Raw genomic sequence first — 21531 nt, forward strand, 5'->3', positions numbered from 1 at the left:
TGTGTATATGGTAGAAAAACTCTAAAAGTTCAATTTTCTGTGGCTCAGAAATGTGAGACTATTCGTCTGCTCTTGCCTTTCCTCACTTTCTCTTCCCCAACATACAAATTGATCTCATGTTAGCAGCATATATCCAGCAATAGTCAAGTTCCCAAGAGGCCTGTGAACAAGATGATTGTAAAACATTTTTCATTATAGGACAGAGTAATTCTGATTCCTTAATTCTGGGTCTAGCTGGGTTTGTTTGTTTTTTTATTAAGCCAGCATTTTGAGTAGATGTCATATGTGTACTGGTTCATATTATAAAGAGGCATTTTTCAGAGTCTGAGAAATGGAAAAAAAAAAAAAGAAATACATGTATTGTTTCATATCTTTGTAATACATTGCTTTTCTAGAGTTATTTTCTCAGTTTTAAAGGCTATGCTTTTATTTTCCCTGTTCACTTCTAACTATGGAATATCATCCTGTTTATCTGCCTATTCTTTCTGCTTTCTTGTTAAGTGGACTTGTTTAATATTATCATTAATCCTGATGATCGTTCCCCATATGCAGTAATTCCCTGTATGAATAGTAATTCCTTGATGGCTCAGAGACACTAAGGAACATTCAGTAGTTGTGCTGGAAGGCACTACCATGGGACAGTTAAGTTTTGAAGAAGAGCTGTCCTATTTTCTTTAAATATTAAAAATAAAACTGTATAAACAAAAGAAGGGAATTGCCAAAGTCATTATGTCCTTAAAGGTTTTCACTGGCCCTAACTTCAGAAGACAGTCATCCCCAACATACACTTATCTTTTAAAGAAATATTAAGGTGTTATTTTTTACATCCAGATATTAATGTAGGTATGAGATTTATTTGAACTTGCTTCATAGCTAGGTAATTTAGTTTTTCAAAAAGAATCAAAGGCTAATTATTAAGCAATAATGTGATCAAATTACCAAAAGCTTCAGGGTGGTTCTATTTCAGTTCTCAGCCTGAGGTGCATTTAAAAATATCTCTACTTAGAGTAGTTACTGTTCATAATGTTTTATGGAATATTTTTAGGTAACAGCTTGGATGATAAAGAAGCCATTATCCTTGATTTGGTATGTTTAACCCAAGTTAAATTTATGACAGACTGAAAATTAGCTGTAGTGTCCACCCCACTTCCTGTTCTGTACCACTTGATGTATGTATGAGCCTCATGTCTGGCAGGATTTATAAGAATATGTTATTGATGGATGGGAAAGCTGTTTCATAGTACCCTGCGAAAATACACAAGATAACAAGTGCAGGGTATATATAACCTTGCAGTTTGGGTTTATAAGAGATGTAACCTGGGGGAGCACCTGGGGGCTCAGTTGGTTAAGCATCCGACTTTGGCTCAGGTCATGATCTCACAGTTTGTGAATTTGAGCCCCACATCGGACTCTGTGCTGTCAGCACAGAGCCTGCTTCAGAACCTCTGTCTGCCCCCTCTCTGCCCCTCCCCCACTTGTGCGGGCACATGCGCTCTCTCTCAAAAATGAATACACATTAAAAAAAGAGAGAGAGGTGTAACCTGTGGCTAAAGGACATATAATGAAACCTATTAGAAATTTCTCAGAAGAAGGGTATTCAGGATTTACTTCTTTAATTCCTGGGCTTTTATGTAGTTGACCAATTTAGGAGGGAGATCTTATTAGTGATTTATTTCCAGAGCAGATGAGAAGTTATAAAACTACCTTAGTTTCTGAAATACCATGAATCAAAGAATTCAGTGCATAGCTGCCTTGCCCACCTCTCTCACTTCATTCCCATTACCTCATCATTACTTCTAGTAAGTACCGTTTTACCACACGTATAGCTTTTGTTGCATTTAAGGCTGTGTCCTCATCCCCTATCTTATTAAAGGACTTCACAGTATAATATTGATTGATTAAAAATTTCGTAAGCAGTGGATCGACATGGGTCTGCAGAAGAGTGAAATAGAATATATAGAATTTCTTATTTAAATGCAGCCCAGGAGGGGTGCCTGGCTGGCTCAGTTGGTGAGCGTCTAACTCTAGATTTCAGTTCAGGTTATGATATCAGAATTGTGGGATCAAGCCCCATGTCAGGCTCCATGCTGAGCATGGAACTTGCTTAAGATTCTCTCCCTCTCCTTCAGCTTCGCCCCTGCTCACATTCTGTCTCATATAATTTTAGATAGATAGATAGATAGATAGATAGATAGATAGATAGATAGATAGATTTATTTAAATGCAGCCCAGGATAAGTCATTACTGTGTGCTAATCTTTGACCAAAGACACAGACTTTCAAAGTGGGCTTATGTCTGTATCTTTTACCACCAACATTGGCCACTTTATGGGCAGTCATGTGAAAAACTAGGAACAGAATGGAACTTGCGTGGGCATCTTTCTGTACAGATAGTTCTAATAAATTATGGCTATGTCTCCCAAAGAGACTTTTCTATTTGGCACATTTTCTGTAATACCTAAGAAACTAAACAGGCAAGTCTTTTAAATAGCCTTAAAATGATTCCAGTCAAAAGACACTGAGTCCAGATGTTCTGATGTGAAAGAACTTCTGAAAGAGACTGTCTGTTTTCTGAGTCCTCATAATATATTGATCATAACACATAGCAATGCTTTTTTTTTTTTTTTTTTAGTTTATATCCAAATTAGTTAGCATATAGTGCAACAATGATTTCAGGAGTAGATTCCTTAATTCCCCTTACCAGTTAAGCCCATCTCCCCTCCCATAACCCCTCCAGTAACCCTCTTTCCAGCTGAGGTGGCACTTCAGAATCATTTGCGGAACTGTGCTTACATTTGCTACCAAAAGTTCTGGTTTAGTAGTTTTGAAGTGATGTCACTGCATCTGTTTTTAAAAATTTTGGTGCTGTTTCTAATAGACACACTTCTGGTTGACTACCACTCCCAACTTACTTTGTAATTTGAACCACACATATTCTGTATAACCTGGAGCCACGCTTTCATTCATATAGGTTCTGTGGTTTTACAAAGAGAAACCTGGAAGGTAGCTAGAAGGAAACCCTAGCTATTGTCAGAATTTTAGTTTTAAGAGGAAACTAGTCCAAACCTCTCCTCTTTACAGATGAAAAAGCAGAGACATGAAGGAATTTTCAGGGTTGGTAGCAGAACCAAATACTAGATCGAAGACTGATTTGAGCCTTTTCTCCAGTAGCATCTTAGATTAGTCCCATCTTTGAGAAAACTTCAAAGCTACTTAATAATCTAAAATTGTCCTGAGCATTCAAAGCCTGCCCCAAGATATGGTGAGGTCTCAGGGTATTTCATACAAGGAGCAATAATGCAGCCAACAGGAATGCCTCACATCTTTGTAGGAGTAGGAGTAAATTCCTTATGGGTGGAGTTATGAGTGATAGAACTCATAGGTAGAAATTACAGACATCACCCAGAATGCTTTTGTGACTTCTTTGTAAACATGGAAATTTCTGACAAGAGATGCTTGGATTTATTACTAAAGATTGTCAAGAACAAGATGATCATTTGTCTCATTTAAACTGATCTTTAAGTATCAGAAGCAAGCGTAGGGAATTATGTCAGTATTATATATCTAAGCAGACCTTACTTTTAGTTTACTTATACTTCAGAAGGAGGATTTTGTGCCCAGATTTGCAATTTATCCAACTAAAAGAATAATATGTTTATTAATTATGATTAGATTTGACCATGAAAAAAGGTCCAAATAACAGTTTACTGAAGATAGAGATTGATTTTTCTTTTGGATTAAAAAAGGGCAGGGAAGTCCAACATTGGTTACTTCACAGCCATTAGGGACTCACGTTTTTTGTTTTTTTTTTCTTTTTTGTTCCACTCGTTCTTGCCACTGTCTGATATCCACAAGGTGTCTGATGGTTCTAGATGGCTTCTGGAGCCTCAGCCATCATCAAAGCGGGGCATACCTCCAACTTGAGTCAGCTCCCATGGAAGAGCTTTTCTAGAACTACCTCATCCAACAATTTCTGATTCTGTCTCACTAGTCATAGTTGTTATCAAAGGAAGCTAGAAAGTTACAACCAGGCAGGTGGCTATTTGCAGTAATTAGAAGTTTTGTTATGAAGAAGAAGAGAATGGATACTAGACAGGTAACTAACAGATCTGCCACAGCTGTTTTGAAGAATGTACTACTTTTTTAAAAAAGAATATAATATATTAGGAAAATCAAATTTTAGTGACATCAGAAACTATTATATAGCATTTAAATTTGAAAGATCCCCAAACTACCATCTACCATATGTCTGATTAGTAAAAGCAGTAATTCTCTACGATGGTGTTCTGCTTTGGATTTTTCAGCAGGACTCATTAGGAACAGCTGTTAGGTTTTGTATATTTTAAAGAAAGTGAAGAATGAGTTCAGAACAACAGGGAGATAAAAGACACTTTAAATTAAATCTGATTTCTTTTGGAGATAGAATCAAAACAACCACAAGGACAATTCAGTGGATATTTATGGAGCTGACAGGAGCAGAGTATGCTGTATTAGGTGATACAAGCTGGGGATGAGCATCCTAAAACACTCAAGTTTCTTAGTACCTAGAGGAACAAGGTAGACTCCAGTAGCACATGAAACAGTTAAACACATATCATAGCAACAAAACACACCAACTCCAGATAGACAAGATTTATCCTGGGGACAAGGATGGGCATCTTGGGTTAAAGGTTTAAATAGTAGATATTGTCTTAGTCTATTTGGGCTGCTGTAACAAAATAGCAGTAGACTGAGTGGCTTATAAACTCAGAAATTTATTTCTCACAGTTCCAGAGACTAGAAGTCCAAGATCAAGTTGCCATCATGGTCAGGTTTTGGCGGAGACCCTCTTCGGACTTTGTGCTGTGTCCTCACGTGGTGGAAGGGGCTAGGGAACTCTCTACAGTGTCTTTTACAAGGGCACTAATCTCATTCATAAGAGTTCTGCCCTCATGATCTAATCACTTCCCAAAGGCCCACCTCTTAAAACCATCACATTGGGCATTAGGTTTTCAACATATGAGTTTAAGGATGATGAGGAGACACAAACATTCAGATTATAGCAGGTGGAATCACCTCTGCTTATCTGTTATCTATACATATAAAAAGAATGAGGAGAAGGAGAGATTTTGTTGTCTAAAGAACTTGTAGGGGCGCTTGGGTGGCCCAGTCGGTTAAGCGTCCGACTCTTGATCTCAGCTTTAGGTCATGATCTCACACTTTGTGAGTTCGAGCCCCGCATCGGGGTGGCACGGAGTCTGCTTGGGATTCTGTCTGTCCTTCTTTCTGCCCCTTCCTTGCTTCTGCTCTCTCTCTCAAAATAAATAAATAAACTTAAAAAAAAAAAAAAAAGAACTTGTAGGCAGAAGCAAGTAGTAATCTGTAGCATATATAGCTGCAGAACATGGTATACATAAATGTGTGAGATGGAAGTGTTTCTGCTCTATGAGACCAGATTTTTAAAAAATGTTCTGTAGTCTCATTCATATCCACTGTTCACATGGTGCCATTTAACACATGTTTACTGAATGCCTCATATTTACAATACGCTCTAAGGGAGAAATTCATTCACAAGTTGACACTTAGGTGAGAAAGTGTCTAGATTTTAGCATCTTAGAGCTATGAATTTCAAATCTAGGGAAAGCCCAGCCTTGTCGCTTATTTTTCCTTTTCCTTTCAGAATTACTTACCAGTAACCAAATGCTGTCTGTTGACTTTGCCCCAGCTGATAGAAAACAGGAAACTACAGAGACTCCCTGTGAGAAGAGAGCCAGGCTGTACCCTCTGTGACCTCAACCTTTCAGTCTGAGTTCTCCTTGGGGCAGCAGTTGCAAACAGCTCCACGTGGCTTTGGCAGTTAGCATAGGGAGCGCAGATGAAAACAGCTAATGCAACAAGGCCCGTTAGGCTGGCCTGTGAGCTCAGTGAACTGTCTTTTAACCTTCTGTGCTAGTGTACTTTTGGGCCTCCTTGGGGAAGAATAGTTTATGCTCTGATCCAGTAATGGATCAGGGACCGTTCGCTGTCTTCTGTAGCAGTGGGAATACCTTTGTCACTCTAGTATTAAATAGCTGCTTGTTTGAGGCTATTAGGTGATGACTCACCTTTCCTACGTGTTACTAGTTCGCTTTGAAGCTGCTGTGCTCAGTTTAGGTTCTCCAGGAGTGACTATGAGAGAAAATGGTAATCTCACAAATTGTACTTTCTTTATATCTACCCAGTGCTGATGCAGCTGTCTCACATTTTGAGTTTTGTGTCCCCCACTCTACACCCTGTTTCTCCTCTGCTTGCAGGTGAAGGTCTTCCACAGGTGTATTACTTTGGACCGTGTGGAAAATACAACGCCATGGTGCTGGAGCTCCTTGGCCCTAGCTTGGAGGACTTGTTTGACCTCTGTGACCGAACTTTTACTTTGAAGACTGTGTTAATGATAGCCATCCAGTTGGTAAGTTGGCGTTGCTGTTCTGCAAAAGGATAGGTGGGTCCCCCAGCTGCATTCCTGTGTCCCCTTTAGGGCTCGCCCAGATGTCGTGACACATATTGAGTGCACACTCAGAGGTTTGATTGCATTCTAGGAAGCAGGCTGGGCCAAAGGGTTAACCTAGAGAAGACATACTGCATCTTCTGTTCGCTCTATTTTAAGAATTTGCACCTTGGAGCAACACCCTGCCCTCAACTGAAGTGGAAGCATATAATTTAGTTTGGGGAGAAAGAGGATGATTAGGTGAAATTGTACAAATGCAAGTAATTTCCTTGATGTTTTATTTATAGGTTTTAAACATATGGCTGTAAAGTTTTGTCCTCTCCCCTCACCCTTGCAGCCAGGAAGGGATTGGCCACATAACCCACTGCCCTAACAATCAGATTCCAAAATCGTGTGACCAAGAACCTGCCTTAGCTCTCTGGCCTCCGGTTCTTACAGAGACTGGCAGAGCTGAAGAGACAGCTCCCTCAGCTCCAGCCAAATTACACAGCAGTGCCAGTTCAAGAAGCAGTTAAGACAGTTCCCTTGAGAAGTCTGTCAGCCTCTCAGAGGAAGGATGCTCATGCATCTTTTATTGGTCTCAAATGGTGGTGGTCTCGCCCACTTTACAGTAAAAGCTTGGAAATGTTAGAAAATTGACCTTGGCTTTTGAGTCCAAACTTAAGATGCCTTGGCTTCCCTTTGTATGCTGTAGATAGAAATAAAACAATGAAATTTGAAATAATTTTATGGTTATTATTTGGGGCTATATTTAATTTCACATAAAAACTGCTCTTCTACCTCTGCTGCTGATTAGCTCTGTAAAATCAATGCAATCTTTACTTCTCTGGACCTAACTTCCCATGTTTTTGCAGCAGAAAGTACTAGGTTGGGGAGGCCTGCCTGACTGAAGATACAAAGGTGTGGGCAGAAGGTGAATGTAACAGTGGCACCTGTCTTCAGAGGTTGCCGACGTATTGTGATAATCCTGGCTGGGGATACTTCGAGCCTCTCAAATGTGTGCTTTCTGACGTAGCATAAAAACACCTAATTCTATTCATCATTTACAAATTGTAACATTATGAGCTGAACTGGCTGTCTCATTTTCATTTAACTTGATACTTGTTATGTATGTATTTGTATCAGAATTTTTTCTGGTTTACAAGTGTGAAGTAACTGGGTGGTGAAGAAGAAATGAGTTTGACTTCCATTTCAGTAGTTAAAACCTTGGGCTGATAAAAGAAAATGTATGGATGTTTGTTTGTTTGTTTTTTCCCAGTAAACTTCTTTAGAGTATTTTCATCATTGTGTATTCTCTTTTAGCTTTCTCGAATGGAATATGTGCACTCAAAGAATCTCATTTACCGAGATGTGAAGCCAGAGAATTTCCTGATTGGCCGACAAGGCAACAAGAAAGAGCATGTTATACACATTATAGACTTTGGACTGGCCAAGGAATACATTGACCCTGAAACCAAAAAACACATACCTTATAGGGAGCACAAAAGTTTAACTGGAACTGCAAGATACATGTCTATCAACACGCATCTTGGCAAAGGTGTGTTTATTTTCTGCTCAGTGAAAAGGGGCGGGTCCTTAAAATAACTTTTTATTCCAATAATACTTTTGTCCCCTTTGTGTATTACAACTTGTGGTTCTTCTTGCTTCACAAGGCAAGTGATTTTTATACTTGAGAAACTAAGATGGTGAGTTAGTAACTTTCCTAAGTATCCTGTTGACAACTTAAAGATTTTTCTTTAAGTAAAATTCTTTACTTTTTTAATGTTTATTTATTTTAAGACAGAGCAAGCGAGAGAGTGTGCACAAGCAGGGGAGGGGAAGAGAGAGAGGGAGAGGGAGAATCCCAAGCAGGATCCATGCTGTGTGCACAGGGCCCTATGCAGGGTTCAGTCTCATAACCATAAGATCATGACCTGAGCTGAAACCAAGAGATAGAAGCTTAACCAACTGAGCTACTCAGATACCCCTATTTAATTCTTTATACTATGTTTCCAAATGCTTAGTTTTTTAGCAGTGTGGGCACTTGAATTGTATTAAAATGATAGCATTTGAGTAAGTCTAATGATGAATTTGGTGTTTACATATGAATGAATGACTCCATGTATGACAGTCCTGAAAAGGACATCAGATTGGTTGGTATCTGAACTGGGGAAGAGTGTGTTACTAAAACATGTGCTAGGCTTCTGTTCACTGTGCATAATTCCATGAATAATTCTTTGAGGAAGAGCCTATGTCTTACTCAATGAAAATAGAGGAGTTGTATACTGTATTCAGGATAGACAATTTGTGAAAGCTCAATCAAGGCAGAAGGCCTTACTTATTAGAGGAACTAGTTCAGGGGAGAATATTTGTAAGAGAAGCCTAAGGAACAGTGGGAAAGCCAAATAAGCCCTGGGCCCCTCACTAGCTTCTCCAGAAAAGCTTCCGTTTTTATCTATTTTATATATTGGGCTTCTGTGGAAGATTCTATATGCAGAAAACATTCTAAAGTGATTGTAAAACCACGTTTGAAATTCATCACTCTTGGGGCGCCTGGGTGGCTCAGCTGGTTACATCTGACTTCGTCTCAGGTAATGATCTCACGGTTCATGAGTTCAAGCCTTGCATCAGGCTCCGTGCTGACACCTTGGAGCCTGCCTCACATTCTGTGTCTCCCTCTCTCTCTTCCTCTCTTTCTCTCTCTTTCTCTCTCTCAAAAATAAATATTTTTTAAAAAATACACCACTCTTGAGAGTAGACATATAAACATAATATTATCAGGTTCCATACTCCTAGACATAGCTAATTATATTGGGTGTTTAAATATTAATGAATTGTTGTGCACTAACAAGTATTTTAAAGACTAAATGACTACAAAGTTGCCTTATTGACAAAACTGCCTAGGTTTTCAAATGAGGATTCTAGTGTTAGTGAAGAGTAACTATCATATTGCAAAGTGATACAACTGGAACAGAAATCCTGAATGCTATTAGGATTTTTTCAGTAAACGTATGAGAATCCTCACTTAACTAAATGTAATACTTTAAAATTAGACTAGAAGGGCTTATTATCTATGTCATTTTGGACAGGTTACTTAATCTTCCTGAAACTTATCTGTAAAATGAGAGTAATATTTCACAAGGATGTGTTTGTGGGTTGAATGGGTAGTATGTGTAACATAGTTCTCTTGCATAGTGTTCAATATCCCCTCTTTCTTCCTTTTTACTTAGACTGTCATAAATAGTAAAGTCATGATTATTTGGTTTAACTGACAGACTCTAGAAGTTGTTCTAATTCCTGCTTCCTACGCACAGCAGTCCATGTTCTGATTTTATTATTCTTGTCAGGAAAGGCAAGAAGAGACAGAGATGGGTCTCTGTGTTATGTACAGATAATGGTTTACAGAATATATACAGATAAGGTACAGATAATGGTTAAGAAAAAGGTTTGCAAACCCTGGCTCTTGCGCTTAAATCTATATGATTTTGGTCCAGTAACCTTTCCTCAGCCTCAGTTATCTCATCTATGGAATGGGTATGATAATAATACATTATACTATAGGATACTGAGAGATAATACATATAAAGTATTTAGCACAGTGCCTCATAGTAGCAAAGACTGTAAATGGTAGTTATTTATTTATTCAGCAAAATACATTTTAAGTGTGTAAGATCGTCAAACTGGTACTTTCATCTCCTGGTATAGCCATTCCTGCTGGAACTTTGAGTTTATCTCCAAACTTGAAATTCCTGAGTTCTAGAGTTTTTTGGGTCACAGTGAACCTATCACCATATTTTTGCCCTCTCCAGACTACAGAGAATACATATAGATGGTTATTATATGCCCTTTAAATTCTGGCCAGGGTCTCAAAGCAGAGAGGTATTCCCTAGGACTTTGAATCATACTGTTTTGTTTTGTTTTGTCTATTTATTTATTTTGAGAGAGAGCGAGCAAGCAAGCAGGGGAGAGGCAGAGAAAGGGAGAGAGAGAATTCCAAGCAGTCTCCGCACTGTCAGTGCAGAGCCCTCTTTGGGGCTCGAACTCACAAACAGTGAGATCATGACCTAAACTGAAATCAAGAATGGAACACTATTTTTTAATTTTTTAAATGTTTATTTATTTTTGAGAAAGAGAGAGAGTGCAAGCAGGGGAGGGGCAGAGAGAGGGAGACACAGAATCTGAAGCAGGCTCCAGGCTCTGAGATGTCAGCATGGAGCCTGACATGGGGCTCGAAATCATGAACTGTGAGGTCATGACCTGAGCTGAAGTCAGACACTTAACCAACTGAGTCACCTAGGTGCCCCAAGAGTGGAACATTTAACCGACCATGCCACCCAGATGTCCCCATATTGGTTTTTAAATGTGTAGCATTCTGTATGTTGTAATGAGGAAAAAGGGAAGTGCATCTTCAAATGACTTGGGGAGAATTGCCCGTTTTGTAAGGGAGAACAAGGGAAGAAGCCTCCTAAACCTGACCATATCAGATTAGCCACTTTGTATTCTTAACAACTGAAGTTAGGGTAAGAACACTGGGTCATCTAGACCCTTTCCTCCAGCAAAATATATTTGACCTAAAATCAGAGGTGTGATACATGTAAACCAAGCATGTCTTTCTGAATGGTTGAAAGCAGGCCTTTATGGTGTGAAAGAATTCTATGTCCTACTTTGTCCCACTTGTATTGAAACCTTTCTTCTTTGAAAAGGAAAATACCCTTCATGAAAAAAATGAGAGCACGTGGAAATTCTGAACTAAATGAATACGGTTTTCAGAGAAGTACACAAATAAAGCATGACTCTGGTTTTCACTTTTTTGAAAGGATTAAGTTATCATAGATTAATTACTAATGGGTTAAATTATCATAGATTAATTACTTTAGAATCTTAGAACTGGAAAGTGACTTTTCAAATTATCTACATCAGCCAACTTTCTTTTCTTGTTTATTTTGAGAGAGAGAGAAAGAGAGTGCACGTGCGTGAGCTAGCAGGAGAGGAGCAGAGAGGGAGGGGAGAGAATCCCATAGGTTTCCCACTCCACACTGGGCTTGACACAAACCCAGACATCATTACCTGAGCCGAAATCAGGAGTCTGATGCTTAACCAACTGAGCCACCCAGTCACCCCAACCACTTTATTTTCAGGTGAGAGGACTGTGGCCCAAAATAGGTGACTTGGCCATGCTGAATTTCACATGGATCAAATGAATGGAGAGAATGGGCCAAGAGCTAGATAACCTAATTCGGGAGCCATTATTTTTCCTATTATGCCATATTCCACAACTATTTTTCATGGTGCTCAGTAGTTGGAAAATCACTTTATTAGTTATTCTAGTGGGTTTACATGTGTTTTTGGTGTGTGTGTGTGTGTGTGTGTGTGTGTGTGTGTGTGTGTGTGTGTTTATTTAAAAAGCACTCATTTAATAATGGGCTTTGCTGTGGAGAGAAGTTGGGCGTTTTTCAGGATTGATCAGTATTGAAAATGTGGAGAGGTTTGCCCTCTAGTGCTCAACCAACAAAAGTGCAACTGTCCAGTGAATTTTTATTACCAAGGGGCCTCTTCTTACAGGAAGTGGATATAAAAATGGAAAGGCAATGTGTAGGTGTGATACAGTGTGAGAAACTGCAGGGTGTGGTTTCTTTGTCTGCCCTGCTTTATGAGAGGCCTCAACTCACCCTGCTTGTTCTTTCTTTTTTATTTGTGTGTATTTAGGTACTATTAACAAACTCTTCCAGTCTAATGCCTTTATGTTTTCAATTATATATAAAATTTGGTGGCAAACCCCAGGCAAGCTGTGTAGACAAAAGCTTCTGTTGGTCTTGCCGCTTTACTTCATTCTTTTTAAGATTATTTCAATTGATGTGCATCCACTCAATTTTATGTTATTTATCTCTTGTCAGGGTGCCTCTTTTTCGCATTAGTGACCACCTTGCCAAAAACCGTTTTCAAACTGCAACTTACCAAGTTGCCTTTTCTTTCCTGATCCACACTGTAGAGTTCTATTCACTCTTTGTCGTGCACATTTTCCCATAAGTGAAGGCAGCCATTAAACATGTCGTACTTCTGCATTTTGAGCTGAGTAGCTCTCCTCCCTGCTTCCCTCGTAGGTTTTACTTTCTGCGCAAAGAAAGCACAATCAAGTTTAGAGTAGCTCCTTAGTCTTGTATTTTTAACTTCTCTTGATAAAGCCCTCAACCTGATTCTGAGAAATAAACACATAAGATATCTGGGATGAGCCATACTTGGCAAATTAGTAATAAAGGCATGTACTACTTACATTCAGTCTGACAACCCAAGAATATATAAGGATGTTTTTTGAGATGAAGTTACAATATTTTTTATTATCTATTCTTTAGTTTTTTACTATCTTAGTCTTCCCAAATGAAAGAAACTAAAACCTAGCAATTTGTTTTGCCTGATAAGCTCCCAGAATGCGGGGATCCTGTTTTATTTTTCCATATAGGGCACCTTAGTGATAAATTACAGGGGAGGGGCGCGCGCGCACACACACACACACACAGAAATACACACACAGAATCTGAAGCAGGCTCCAGGCTGTGAGCTGTCAGCACAGAGTTTGATGCGAGGCTCAAACCCACAAACTGTGAAATCATGACCTGAGCCAAAGTCGGATGCCTAACTCACTGACCCAACCAGGTGCCCCAAATTTTAAATGTTTCTTAAGGTAGCTATGGAACATGGTACAAATGGCATGGAGCTGAGAGATGATACATTGATGTTTGTTTATGTCAAACAAAAATTAAGTGTTAATTTTTATGATGAATTAAAAGCACTAGACATGTATGCTAGGCATTCCACAGCTTGTGTCTTTGCAGACCTGGCCATTAGGATGGACCATTTAAAAGTTTTAGCTGCTTTGGGGCGCCTGGGTGGCGCAGTCAGTTAAGCGTCCGACTTCAGCCAGGTCACGATCTCGCGGTCCGTGAGTTCGAGCCCCGCGTCAGGCTCTGGGCTGATGGCTCAGAGCCTGGAGCCTGTTTCCGATTCTGTGTCTCCCTCTCTCTCTGCCCCTCCCCCGTTCATGCTCTGTCTCTCTCTGTCCCAAAAATAAATAAATGTTGAAAAAAAAATTAAAAAAAAAAGTTTTAGCTGCTTTATCTTCTCACTTTCATCATGGTAACCCAAAGGGTAACTGTAGCCCATATACCGGAAATAACATTTCATTTAAATTATCTTACTTTCAAGAAGGTGACAGCAGTGACCGAGGGGTGGCTACTCACCATTTAGTGATTTAGATTTGGTTTTAGTTTAGGATTTGCTCTTTTCACTTGATATTTACTTGCCAGTGACAGCTCTAGGCAAAGGAAGCACACAGTATTTTTTGGTTTTGATCTGAAATACTATCCCTGGTTTAGATATACAAAGAATTAGTAAGCAGCGCCTTTCCAGAGCAGAAGGGTTTCTGAAGGGATTACTTGGTTTTGAACCTTTTTCTGCTTTAATAACTGCAAACATAATGTGTGATCTGTCTTCCCTTTTAGAGCAAAGCCGGCGGGATGATTTGGAAGCCCTGGGCCATATGTTCATGTATTTCCTTCGAGGCAGCCTACCCTGGCAAGGACTCAAGGTATCCTTGAAAGTGCTCAGTGGAGGGCTTTGTTTCAATACTCAGTTGTTAATGAAGGGGTTGCTGACTTGACATCTGCAAGAAGCACAATTGGGAAGATTGGCTGGCTGCAGAGATGAAAAGCAGGGGCTGGTTATATTGTCTATACTGTAGATGCTTCCCTGGGCTTTGGGAGCTCTGTTTTGCTCACATTTGTCTTCTTCCCCTTGTGAATCCTTCTTCCTTGTTTTAGGGTTTTCCACAGTCTCTTCCCTTGTTCCCTCCCAGCCTTGGCACTGCTGCTTTTCTCTGTGTCACTTTCCTCCTCCACTACCATTATGTAGCAAGAAGAGTGTTCCCAGTGTACTGGGGAATTTCTGGAACAAATTGATGACAGCAGCTGCTACACATTTTACCAGCAAGGCCAACAGAGCTGGGTGTGCCCCTAAGGAGAACTGGAAAATATTTATTCATCCTATCAAGGCTAAGGATCCACCTGAACTAAAATAAAAATCCAGGTTTAACATTGCTGTTCATGTGTCTTATTCAATAAATGCCTATGCAGACAATAGCCATTCCTCGTGAAACATGTAGTTTAAATAGCCTTCCTTAGGTATCAGTACAGTGTATTTGTGTCAGAGTTAACTACTGATGATAATTTTAACCACTGTAATTATTCTGTGCCTCTGGCTGGTTAGACTAGGAAATGGTGAGCTTCCTACCCATTTTAAGTCCCATTTTAGATAGTTAAATGTGAGGTATATTTTTGAGTTGTGATTTATTTCAACATGTTAGTATGGAAAGAAACTTAATAGATTTAGGTACTTACACACCCCTTGGCCCCCTCCCTTTCTCCCTCCAGAAGGGCAGAATGATTCATTTGCTGTGCTTTCTAGACCGTTGTCCTGAAAAGTAAAGCTTCTGCCCCTTCCCTTTGGGAAGATTTTATTTCTTTCCCCTTAAATTCTTCTCCTAACACGTCCTAGTCTTCTCCTAGTCATATGTATCTTTTCATTGGTATAGATAGCTGTCAGAGTTTCATATTCTTTTTACTCATTACATAGCCAAGCAATACATTTGTGTATTAATTGAAACTCACCCACAGTCTACGAATCATGTTAGTGTCAGTTGTAGATCTAAAATTTCTCCAACTTTTATTTTATTTTATTTTATTTTATTTTATTTTATTTTATTTTATTTTTATGTTTTTATTTTAGAGGGAATGCAGGCATGCAAGCATAGGAGAGAGGCAGAGGGAGAGAGAGAGAGAGAACCAAGGCTCAATCTCACGACCTTGGGATCATGACCTGAGCTGAAATCAAGAGTCGGACTCTCAACCGACTGAGCCACCCAGGCAGCCCTCTCCAACTTACTATAGAACACTATTGCTTAAAACTGGGTGCAGCCAGCTAGGGAGAGCCTCACAAGAATCCCTTGAGGCTACACTGTTGGTCCAAGCTCCAGGAGCCTTCTGTCTATAATCTTGAACAAACTTAGTTTGGTTTGAGCTGCTGACATATATGAAACCTACCTGTTAGCCTGTTAGCCATGCCTCTATCATAGGTAACACTTTTCCTTCTGGAAGCACATTGTGGAAAGGCATTTTCTTCTACTACTTATTCTTTTTTTTTTTTTCCCCTATTCAGATTCACAGTAAATATTCTGCGGAGCCATCTGTCTGCCCCACACTTAGATTAGCAATATTTTTAATCTTATAATAGAACTGATCTAAGAAGGAGAAGGCTGAATTTTTGAACCCCAGTGGTCATGGGAGATTACTAAGCTTCTGCAGTTTTGAAAATAACTGCTATATGATATTTTTATTTCCTTTTCCTAACCACTCATCTCATTACATTTGATGGTGTTTATCTGAGACTACTAAATATATTTGCAAATAAAACCTTCCAGAACAGAGCAGACGTTAAATACATCATCTCTGTTACATTTCTTATTTATTAGAAAGAAGATTGAGCCTAGCAATTCCTGCCAGTTTGAGTGAAGCAACCATTGCATCCCCAGACATATTGGACCTCCCATACTTGGCACCTGTTTCCAAATAACTTTCTACCTTTGCTCTACAGGCTGATACATTAAAAGAGAGATATCAGAAAATTGGTGACACCAAAAGGAATACTCCCATTGAAGCTCTCTGTGAAAACTTTCCAGGTAGGATGCTAGAAGGACATTCCAGCCATTGTGACTAAAACTTTGAAGTAGGTAGAGACAATGACTTGGTGTCTCTAGATAAGGGCACTCTCTAGAAAATTCACATTTCCTTTTATTGTCATTTAGACCAAGACAGGTTTTATCACTTTCATTTGGGTCATAAGGAAAACACAAATATTCCTGACTTGGCTCAGAGCTTCTCACCATAGGAAGCATTCAGCTCATGAGCATGGCCTTTCACCTCTTTCCTACAGAAGAGATGGCAACGTACCTGCGCTACGTCAGGCGATTAGACTTCTTTGAAAAACCTGACTATGAGTATTTACGGACCCTCTTCACAGACCTCTTTGAAAGGAAAGGCTACACCTTTGACTATGCCTACGATTGGGTCGGGAGACCTATTGTAAGTATCCTGTTTTACCTCATCACTTCAGACCAGCACTACCTCGCTTGCCAGACTTTCTGCTTAAATCTATGGAAAAAACATTCCTTTGACTGTGGACTTGACGTATGCCAGCCTTTTCAGGGTGATGCCATAGGTTACAATTACCAGAGTTAGAAAGCAGGAGCAACTCCTTTATACGTTTTTAAGATTATGACCAGTATGGCCTAAGATACCAGAACTTAAGCCAGTTCTTAAGAACTTTTGCTTGAATGATCCAGAAGCTGGTGCTACGTAAGCTGGTCCTGCTTCTGTAGAAGTGGAACCCAGCACCATAAGAAATTTTTTTTTATTATTCATTTTATTAAAAAAATTTTTGTTAAATTTTATTTATTTTTGAGCATGAGTGAGGGATGGGGAGAGAGAGAGGGAGACACAGAATCTGAAACAGGCTCCAGGCTCTGAGCTGTCAGCACAGAACCTGACATGGGACTCGAGCTCATGAACCACCAGATCATGACCTGAGCCGAAGTTGGATGTTTAACCGACTGAGCCACCCAAGCGCGCCTGTTTATTTTATTTTATTTTTTTAATTTATTTATGTGAGAGAGAGATGGAGTATGAGCAGGGGAAGGGCTGAGAGAGAAGGAGAGAAAATCCAAAGCAGGCCCTGCACTGTCTGTGTGGAACCCAACTCGGGGCTTAAACTCACAAACCATGAGATCATAACCTGCGTCAAAACCAAGAATTGGATGCCTAATGGATTGACCCACCCAGGCACCCATTATGAAAAACTTTTGAATTAGTTCTTCTGGCCAGGAGTTCACAGTACCTGAGAGCAAGCTAACATCACTATAGGATGTTTTCTTATTTTCCAAGGTAAGCTGCTCTCTAATGAGCTATTGAGGACCAGGTGGCCTCCCTTTTGCAGATAAGCAAAGTGAGAAGACTTGAAACTGCCCATGATGACTGAAAACAATTAACCACTGTTTTATTAGAATTGGAATGATGCTCTCCTTTGCAGAGTCGTTAAGTCGGGCCCATCTTCCATATGACTTTTTGTTATATTTTTCCAGCCTACTCCAGTAGGGTCAGTTCATGTAGATTCTGGTGCATCTGCAATAACTCGAGAAAGCCACACACACAGGGATCGGCCGTCACAGCAACAGCCTCTGCGAAATCAGGTATGTGCTGGACCTTCCTTGTTTCAGACATTCTACTTCTTACTAAAACCAAAATTTTTCGGCTTCTCTGCTTAAGTGTATGTACTGAAATTAAATACAAAGGACTTGCCTTTTCTCAGGCATGTGGGGTGACATTCCAGCATCCCTGGGTGCTATAACGGTACTGAGGTGTGGTCAGGCACCTGATACGAAGTATCCAGTCAAGAGAATTAGGACTTGTCCAAGTCTGTTGGCTGAAAGGGGCCATCTGCCACAGGCCCGAAAGACCTGCCGAACCACACAGGATCAACAGGGTAGCCCATTTGGGGTCTCATCTGTAGTCCAGTGTGGGGTACTCTCACTGGTGCTGGGGTGGCTTTTGGTCGTCTTTATGTATTTATTTATTTATTTATTTATTTATTTATTTATTTATTTATTTATTTTTAATGTTTGTTTTTTTGTTTTTTTGTTTTTTTTTTGAGACAGGGAGAGACAGAGCATGAACAGGGGAGGGTCAGAGAGAGGGAGACACAGAATCTGAAACAGGCTCCAGGCTCTGAGCTGTCAGCACAGAGCCCGACGTGGGGCTCGAACTCACGGACCGCGAGATCGTGACCTGAGCCGAAGTCGGCCACTTAACCGACTGAGCCACCCAGGCGCCCCTGGTCGTCTTTATTTTATTTATTTGTTTAAAAAAATTTTTTTTAATGTTTATTTATTTTTGAGAGAGACAGAGACAGAATGCGAGTGGGTTAGGGGCAGAGACAGAGGGAGACACAGAATCGGAAGCAGGCTCCAGGCTCTGAGCTGTCAGCACAGAGCCTGACGTGGGGCTCGAACTCACGAGCAATGAGATCATGACCTGAGCCGAAGTTGGACACTCAACCAACTGAGCCACCCAGGCGCCCCGATCATCTTTATTTAGTTTTGTTTTTGTTTTTGTTTTCTGATTAAGAAGAGTGGGTAATTTGGACTTCTAGCTGACCTGGGCATAAACTGGCACCTCTGTTCCACCTCTGCTCCTGTCCCCATGTGAATTCTAGAGCTGGCCAAGTAAAGTGAAGATTCATCTTTGCTTTAGGCCACTGCAGAGGAGACCATGCCATCCATCCTTCAGTGTTCATGGTTTGAGAAACTAATGGTCTATGTGAGAGGCTTCTCTCAGCTTAAAGACAGAGGAGGCAAACACACAAAAATCAGCAAATTTGACAATATTTGAAGAAAGACGTCACTGGGAAGGAAATATGACAACTTTCATCTTTATATCATATACAATTGACCCTTGAACAGCACAGGTTTGAACTGTGTGGGTCTACTTACATACAAATTTTTAAATAAATATAGTATAGTATTGTAAATGTAAATGTAAATATAGTATTGTAAATTTTCTCTTATGATTTTTTAATAACATTTTCTTTTCTCAATCCTTATTGTAAGAAAACAATATAATGAGTATAATATACAAAGTATGTGTTTATCAAATGTTTATGTTGTTGGGAAGGCTTCTGGTCAACAGTCAGCTATTAGTAGTAAAGTTTTGGGGGAGTCAGAAGTTATATGGGGATTTTCAACTTCACAGTGGTTAGTGCCCCTAACCCCCACGTTGTGTTGTTCAAGGGCCAGCTGTACGTTGCTAAGAGAAAACTGAAGACCCCAGTAGATAAATAAGCAAAGGATAATAAACAGATACACAACATGTTCAGTCATTATCAACTCTCAAATTAGCTCGTAACCCTGACCTCACGTTTTAATATTCACAGACATATTTATAATAAAATGCAAAAATGCTTATTTCAGATGCACATATGAGAAAGTACATAGGTTAACAATAGCGTATAGAAGTACATACACACAGGGAACATCTGACTGGCTTAGTCAGAAAAGCATGTGATTCTTGGTTTCACGGTCGTGAGTTTGAGCCTCACGTTGGGTGTAAAGATTACTTAAATAAATAAAACTTAAAAATTTTTTCTAAAAAGAAAGAACATACACATGTACAGTGAAGTACATGCACAAATATGGATAGACTCACCAATAAGCACATATCTTTGGCAAAATGTATGTCTTGGTAAGAAAAAAGTATAAAGGAGGGAAATCTGTGTATTTAGTAGCTAAGAGAGAGTAGACAGGCAAAAAGGTGGGGTTTAGCAAATCACATACACTAATTGGATCCATAGTTACATGCTTTAATCAAAGTAGTTGGCTAGGAATTACAATTTGACTGGCTTCTGATTGACACAGAATACTGTTGATTCTGTGGTTGTTCTCTTCTACCTCTCTTGTTAAAAGTGTAGCTGAGTGCACACTTAAATTGACACTCTGAGACATGGCTCTGGACTTTGAAAATCCAGAATCAATTATTGGAATCCATTTTAAGAAACAACCCACGATATAGATTAAGTTATGTGCATAAAATTGTCACAGTGTCACTTGAAACAAACGTTTTAGAAATGATCCACTTATTATTAAGGGAATGGTTATGGATCCAGCTGAAATCTTTTAGCAAAAAAACTGGGTTATAATAAGGTAAACTGTAGTGGGCTTATTCAGTAGAATATTATGTAGCCACTTAAAATAATATTTAGGAAAACTTGTAGCAACTTGAAGATGTTTATGGTTTGTAGGGTGAAGAAATCAGAGTACAAAATTAGAATGACAGCATGATTTCCCCTCAGGGAAAGGGAAAATGAAAAAATCAGTGGAAGGAGATAATGCCAACATATTAGAAGAAACAGATAATGTTGTAGGTAATATTTTTCCAGACTATTCTATGAAGAAGTTACATTATCCTATAATGAAAAATGCACTTAAATAGAAAAGGTATGGAAAGAAAAAAAATCAGTAGTCAGTAGTGAAGTCCACATAATCAGCATATCTGCCCGAGTACTCATGTTTTCAGAATATTTCAAATTAAAATAGGTATTTCCTATAGTTTTCCATGTCTTTTCTGCTTCAGTGAATTCTTAATCAATGCTGCTGTTTTGATTGGATTTTTAAAGTATGGGAAAAAGAGATGTTGAAAACCTGGATTGCCAGGGTGAAAAAATCAGTCAAAGCTAGTATCTGAGTAAAAGTACGCTGAGTAAAAGTATGCCGATTAAAAAATTATTTATCTATCTATCTATCTATCTATCTATCTATCTATTTATTTATTTATTTATTTTGAGAGAAGAGCAAGCAGGAGAGGGGCTGAGGGAGGGTGGAAGGGAGAAAGAGAGAGGGAGGGAGGGAATCCCAAGCAGGCTGTATGCCCAACATGGGGCCCTATGTGGAACTCAGTCCCACAGCCCTGGAATCATGACCTGAGCTGAAATCAAGAGGCAAACGGTTAAACTGAGGGAGCTACTCAGGTGCCCCTCAGTGTACATTTAAGTGAAGGGTCTTTTTTTTTTTTTTTTAATTTTTTTTTTCAACGTTTATTTATTTTTGGGACAGAGAGAGACAGAGCATGAACGGGGGAGGGGCAGAGAGAGAGGGAGACACAGAATCGGAAACAGGCTCCAGGCTCCGAGCCATCAGCCCAGAGCCCGACGCGGGGGCCGGAACTCCCGGACCACGAGATCGTGACCTGGCTGAAGTCGGACGCTCAACTGACTGCGCCACCCAGGCGCCCCTAAGTGAAGGGTCTTTAAACTCGTGTGTATAATTAGGAAATCTTACTGCAGTGCAATAATAAGCTTCTTTCTGAAGAATTGAATCTTGAAACTCTCTCTGATTTCTTTTTTCTTTTTAGGGTTTTTAGTATCCCTTGGCTGCTAAGGGATTGAAATTCCCCACATTAATGCAAATTTTATACCTCTCTCCCAGCAGGATTCTGA

At 39.6% G+C, this 21531-nt stretch overlaps 1 protein-coding gene across 13 annotated transcripts in view; it reads left to right on the plus strand.

The window, feature by feature from the left end:
• Positions 1 to 21531, plus strand: part of CSNK1G1 (casein kinase 1 gamma 1) — a 163556-nt gene that overhangs the window by 107678 nt on the left and 34347 nt on the right. For 10 of the 13 annotated variants that reach the window (XM_045059174.1, XM_045059175.1, XM_045059176.1 and 7 more), the window contains 6 exons: positions 6272 to 6423; positions 7765 to 7999; positions 13938 to 14023; positions 16084 to 16168; positions 16423 to 16571; positions 17627 to 17734. In XM_045059174.1, coding sequence (XP_044915109.1) covers positions 6272 to 6423; positions 7765 to 7999; positions 13938 to 14023; positions 16084 to 16168; positions 16423 to 16571; positions 17627 to 17734 — 815 coding nt within the window. Of the gene's footprint in view, positions 1 to 6271; positions 6424 to 7764; positions 8000 to 13937; positions 14024 to 16083; positions 16169 to 16422; positions 16572 to 17626; positions 17735 to 20337; positions 20832 to 21531 lie in introns of those variants that run through there. The other 3 variants (XM_023255218.2, XM_023255216.2, XM_023255220.2) reach the window with 2 other exon arrangements.

Source organism: Felis catus, chromosome B3 (assembly GCF_018350175.1).
Source record: "Felis catus isolate Fca126 chromosome B3, F.catus_Fca126_mat1.0, whole genome shotgun sequence".
NCBI lineage: Eukaryota > Metazoa > Chordata > Mammalia > Carnivora > Felidae > Felis > Felis catus.